This window comes from Ammospiza caudacuta, chromosome 9 (genome assembly GCF_027887145.1).
Source record: "Ammospiza caudacuta isolate bAmmCau1 chromosome 9, bAmmCau1.pri, whole genome shotgun sequence".
In the NCBI taxonomy this organism is placed as follows: Eukaryota; Metazoa; Chordata; class Aves; order Passeriformes; family Passerellidae; genus Ammospiza; species Ammospiza caudacuta.
In genome coordinates, this window is record NC_080601.1 from 21,396,973 (window position 1) to 21,402,972 (window position 6,000).

Genomic DNA, 6,000 nt, shown 5'->3' on the forward strand with positions numbered 1-6,000 from the left:
GGAAAAGCCCCTTTTTCTGCATTATCTTGCTAGATCTGAGGCAGTTATTTCAGGTTTCTGTGATGTAAAAGTGTCAGAATTTTTCATGGAAAAAAAAGTAATTTTTGCTTTGTCTGGTTTATATCTTCTGCCCAATGGAGAAAACAATGGTCAGAATTTACATCAGAGGAGTTCAGCAATTTCTAATCAGCATTTAAAAGTTCTGAGGAGGATGAGTGTGGGGCTTGGAGACAAATTGCCTCTTGCTGTGTTCCAGGGTGACATTGTGTCCTGTGCGGGATCTCAGCTGTACCTGTGGACAGTCAATGGGCAGCCCCTGGCAAGCACCAGCACTGCCTGCAGCCCCAGCTGCCACCTCCTGACCTGCTGCTGCTTTGCTGAAGTGATGGACTGGGACACACGCAGCATCATCATCACAGGAAGCACAGATGGGGTGGTCAGGGTAGGTGGATGGGAGAGGGAAAAAGGAATCCTAATTCAATGTACACCAGAGGTTGAGATTTTTTTATTCTAAATGGAGGGACAGAGCTACTAAAAATCCCTGACACTTTATTAAGTGCAGCAGAGGGCAAAAAATGAAAATCAGAGTAAAATATTTTCTTCCTATCAACTTTTATCCTCCTGACAAGAGGACTTCTTGCCATACAGGGAGAATTTTGAAAATGTGCTCTCCATTCTAGGGTGATTCTGAAAGCAAAAATTCTGTCACTCCTTAGTAACATGTTTGAATATGGTTTCTGAGAGTTCACATCTCAGTATATTAACACCTACATTCTCATGAGTAGGAATTCACTGCTGATTCTGCCTCCAGTATGGTAGGTGAACTTCCCGGGTTACTGGGATTTTTGATAGCATGTCAGCCTTGCAACCCCACCAGCTCCCTGCATTCCTCCAGTGTGACACCCTGCAGCACAGTGACAGACAGGGACACAGCTGTGAAATCCTGGTGTTACAAGTCCAATTCTCTTGCTGGGAAGCAGGAGCTGAATCTTTCTCTCATTGTTACCACCCATGATTTTTCTATGTTTACCCCCTCACTGGCACAGCTGTGGAAGATGAAATACAGCAACACCCCAGAGCAAGGTGCTGGGCTGAGAGCGCAGAGTGGGGTGATGGAAGAGCTGGACAGCACAGGTATGAGCACAGTGGGGTTACTGGGACCCAGTGCTGCAGGCCTTGGTTGGTGGTGAGGAGGGAGAGGGGGTGTGAGCACCGTGGTGTGAAGGGGAGATGGTGTGGGCAACTGGTGCAGTCTTACTGCAACCAGCCACAGTGGTGGGTGGCAACAGAGAGCACACCTGAGCCAGCCATCTCATGGGCACACCTGGATGAAGCTGAAGGCTTTTGCACAGGCCCTCCCAGGGGTTCTGTCAACCTCAGAAGACTTTTCTACATGAACCTATAAACCAATGGCTGGAAGTAGTCCTGGCTGCAGGAAGTCCACTGCCTGGGCACCCCTGCTGATGGCCTGTACTAAAGTATCCTGGCAGAGTGGGCAATGCCAGATCCTGCTCTGGGATGGAACAGAGAGGTTTGCTGTCTTTGCCACCTTAAAACAAGTCAGAGGTCCTTCATACTCGTGGGAGGCCAGCAGCAGGCCCTAGTGCTTGGAGCTGTTTGTTCAAGGCTGTGTGCAGCTGAAGCTGATACCATGGAGTTCTCACAGAGCTGAGGTTAATGAGATGGTGGGACTATGGTGCTGACTGGAACTAAAAACAACTCAAGCTCACTTCTCTGTGCTAACAAATACAGGAGCTGAAACCTGTCAGAAAGCTTTAAAGACACAGCCTAAATAGCACAGCTTTCTTCTTTTCCCAGCGCTTTTTTCTATGAGAAAGGAATTGTGGTGTTATTATGTATATTTTACTCCACTTATTTGCTGTGGTCCTCATTACAGACATTCTCTATTACTTCAATTTTAGGCACCCAATTTGCATAAATATAGAGCTATAGATGTAAAATCTCCAAAAAGAAAGATATTATACAGTAATTGGGCATTACCACAGAGATCTTCAGAAGTGCCGTTCATGGAACTTGGCATCAGCATTGCTTAGATTGCCATGTGAAAACATTTCCAATATGCTTCTGTATGTTTAATGGCCTAACCAGATGCTTATCAAACCTTTTGTCATGCCTCAGAGTAGCCAGAGCCAGATGCTTCTACGAAAGGTGTAAGAACACCTGAGATGCCAGATGTGAGGTAGTCTGGCTGTGGTAACTTCATATTTGTTTTTGTTCTCATCTCTAATCGAAGAATGTTTTGTCAATAAGTCAAAGCTAAAGACTTAACATCTTTCCAAAATCCCTGTGGTATCCTGTAGTCATTTTGTGGATTCTCTTTACCTATAGAAAATTCTCCTTTGATTCAAGAATATCTGAAGTTCTTGTCTATAACTTCCCATGGCAGGTCTTTCCAGGCATAATTCCAAATGCATGTTTTTTAACAGATTGATATTTTAGCTATTTGTAAAATGTATATCTTAAGCAGTTCTCTAAATGAGGATTTAAAAGCCATCCATGGGAGCACAGCAGAAGATTATTGTTTGTGGTTTTCGTCCAAGAGGACTGTAAAAGATTTGTGCCCACCCCAGGTATCCAGTGATGTGTAGAGACAGCACCTGTTTGCACATGAGCATAAGGCTGTGTGTTTTCAGATGGATACAGGAACAGCATTCTTTAATAAAGAGTTGAAAGGTGTAATCAAAGCAGGGTCATACTCCCTTAACCTATTCAGATGACTACAGAATTATTTGAAATGACCAAATATTCCCACATCTCATTCTGTGCATTAAAGAAAATAAAATTAATACGAAACACAGTCATTAGAAAGACCAGAGTAACTGATTGTGTTATGTTGTTAGGTGTGTGTATGTATGTGTGTGTATGTGAAATGTCCACAGCATTTAATTATTGGTTCTGTTATGAGCAGATTTAGATAAGTTGATAATACTAGGGCTTTATGTAATTTTTTTTTACTAGGCAATTATAGGCTGTATTATATCCTGGCAGCAAAGTATTGTGGGGCATCTTATTAAGCACAGAGCCAGTGAAAACTGATGAACAATTTTGCTGAACTAGGCATGCAATTTAGAAAGCAATAAGACACAAATCCAATTTAGCACACAATTGATACCGCCGCACGTCAGCACATGTAACTATCATAGCCACAAATTAAATTGGGATGGGCCTATTTTGCAACAGCACAGGCCAAGATTAAATATATTTGTTCTCAACTTAACAACTTGCTGACCGTAAATAATAACAATCTCATCCGTGCTGCCCCCTAGACGCTTTCTAAATATTTATTTTTAAACCGCACAACAGGTAACAGGTGTGGAAAACATCTTGTTCTCTGTCGGGAGCTGAACCCCAGCGCTGCCCTGGCTGGCCGGGCGAGCAGGACGAGCGTGGCGGTGACGGCGCTGGCCGTGTCCGGGTAGGGAAAATGCCCAGCAGAGGGGCTCAGGGCTGGGCTCCTGCTGCTCCCTCGGGTTGGGGCTTATGAGAGCTCAGCTGGACCTCTTGTAGCCAAAAGCAGCCCCCCAAGGAGCTAGCCTGGCTAGGTGCGTTAATGAATGATGTTGGGGGAGTCATTGGATAGGTAGGAGACAAGCCAGGAGCAACAGCAGGTTTTGGCCAGAATAGCTGTAGAACTTAGTAGCTGCTACACCATCTCTGCAACATGGAACTAACTCCTGTCTTAGGAGTTGCTGGAGATACTACCTCCTTAAAATGTGAACAGGAAGTTTTTGGCCAAAGGACAGCTTTGCTGTTCAACTCCTCTCAGTTTGCACAGCCAGCAGTATTTCAGTTTACTCAAGCCCCTCCCGCAGTCATCTGGCTGTAATGTTTGTTGCTATCTCCTACTCCAGGATGTTATGATGTACTGAAAAAAACTTACTGTCTCTTTCTCTGAAAGTGTTGCAATTTTGACAGCTGATAAAACCCCTGCGTTCTGCATGCTCAGCCTTAGAGCAGTTAGTGTGATGTTGATGTGCATTGAAAGGAGGGGGAACGTTCGGGGTGAGGGTTACTTTCATTAGTGTTGGTGGCACTGCATGCAGCAGAGGTTTCGTTGGCTGAAACCAGGACATTGTGCTAGCAAGTCTGAATTCTGAATCTGGACAGCAGATTATTTAACATCCATAGAATCTCAGAGAAGGCTGAGACCTTCTGATCTGGTTAAGTTGTCCCAAACTCACCCACTGAACTCTAGGAAATTTTGGATCCAATTCTAAGCTCAATCTTTGAACTACCAAACTCTGAATATTCTATAACATGGGTCTTCAATTTTAACTTTAAAGAGAATGTTCACCCCTGAATATTGCATCCTCCTAATTTCTGCACATACAGAAAAAGCCTTGATCCTGTTTGTGTCATCTTCCTCAACATGGTTTTCTTTGTTTTTTTCTCTCTTTCTCAAGAAATTCATCCAAGATCCTAGTTGGTGATGACTGGGGAAGACTCTACTGCTGGTCTGTGGATGGGTAGGAAGAAACAGTCAAGATTTCTTGGTTTTTCAACCTTTTGGATGGAGAGAAAATTTATCCTTCAGAGCATGAGAGAAGCAGAGAAACTGGAAGCCTCTGGTTGGGGACTGAATCTTAAGGGAGTTTTTGGACTGACCCTGGAGTCAAGCATAATTTAAATTAGACACTGGACCCCAAAGTTGAGAGAAACTGACAGATATGCACATAGACAATGAGATTTTTGTAGTATTTGTCTTGGGAAAACTTTTGTATTTAAAATGTTATTTTAGATACTGAATTTGACATAATACATTGTATTTCACAAATATTATTTAGCAAATAAAACTGCCTTGATTATGCCAAAGAGCAGTGTAGCTTAATAATAACATATTGCATTTTTAATATAATGGGATAAAAAATACTTGGGCTTCAAACAGGTAAATGAGTATGTCCCAGTATTTTTGTTCTTCACTGACATGCAAGAATATTAATATCTCCATTCTTACTCTTCCCTTCTCCCTGAATTTGCATTAAAATATATGCATGCCTTTTGAAAGGCTGTTTTGCTTGCAAAGTGAAGTTTGGAATTCCCAGCCTGATGCTGGTGCCTTTATCCAGCACCTCTGTGAACATGTGTTATGGTGCAATGTTTCCTATCTCTGACTTTTTCTTTATAATAAGGCAGGCAAAATGTAAGGAATTGGTGAGGAGAAAGATCTGACATGGCTAGTCAACATATTCATTAGTTTTCCTTCTTTTCTGTCTTCCTTTTAACCTTGTTTTTGTACTCTCTGGAAGTTCAGTATATTGGACATCTTTCAGGATTTAACTCCACAATCTCCCTTTATGGTAAAAGTGAGTATTTGTAGTAAATGAAGGCTGACACTATAGTGTAATAAATTCATGTGCCATTTGTGTCCCTAGTGGGGATGGAAAAACAGTGAAAAATCATCCTCTTTAACATTTTAGCATAATTGAAAGGAGCTAAATTGATAACTCCCTCTCCCTTCTGCTCCTCCTTGACCTGGTGAAGAGATTGAATACCTTAGCTCCCATGCAGAAGGGCTGAGCAGCCCCACAGGCAGAGCAGCATCCTGAACGTGCAGACTGGGTCAGAGATGTGCCAGGAAGAACACAAAGGACATTATGGGCATTTTGTTCATACCACCAAACACATCCTTGAGCACACAGTTCCCTGATTTCCAGTGCACTGGGACTGGATAGGAGAGCAGGAATGAAGCCCCATGTGTGCTGCAGATGAGGAGCTGCTGTATGCCAAAATCTTGGTGCTAGAGACTTGCTAGCATCATCAGGAGGAATCTGGAGTAGAATACAGGTTTTTACCAGTCTTCTTTTAATTATGTGATCAACTACTTCTTCCTATGGGACACTGCTTAGCTAATGACTCTTCCTTTGAATTATGTTGCTGAAGGAGCAAATCCTCCTGTAGCAAACAGCCTCCTTCCCTACAGAGTGCTGAGATATGTCCCCACCACAGCCCCCCCTGGGCTGGCCTGATCTTCACAGTGAG

General features: G+C 43.0%; 1 protein-coding gene across 1 annotated transcript in view; it reads left to right on the forward strand.

Annotated features, from left to right (window-relative positions):
• WDFY4 (WDFY family member 4) overlaps positions 1-4,811 on the forward strand; it is a 112,280-nt gene extending 107,469 nt beyond the window's left edge. Inside the window, exons 59-62 of the mRNA XM_058810186.1 lie at positions 257-442; positions 1,047-1,134; positions 3,325-3,436; positions 4,425-4,811. Coding sequence (XP_058666169.1) covers positions 257-442; positions 1,047-1,134; positions 3,325-3,436; positions 4,425-4,491 — 453 coding nt within the window. The 3' untranslated portion in view covers positions 4,492-4,811. The remainder of the gene's footprint in view (positions 1-256; positions 443-1,046; positions 1,135-3,324; positions 3,437-4,424) is intronic.
• Positions 4,812-6,000: the final 1,189 nt, after the last annotated feature.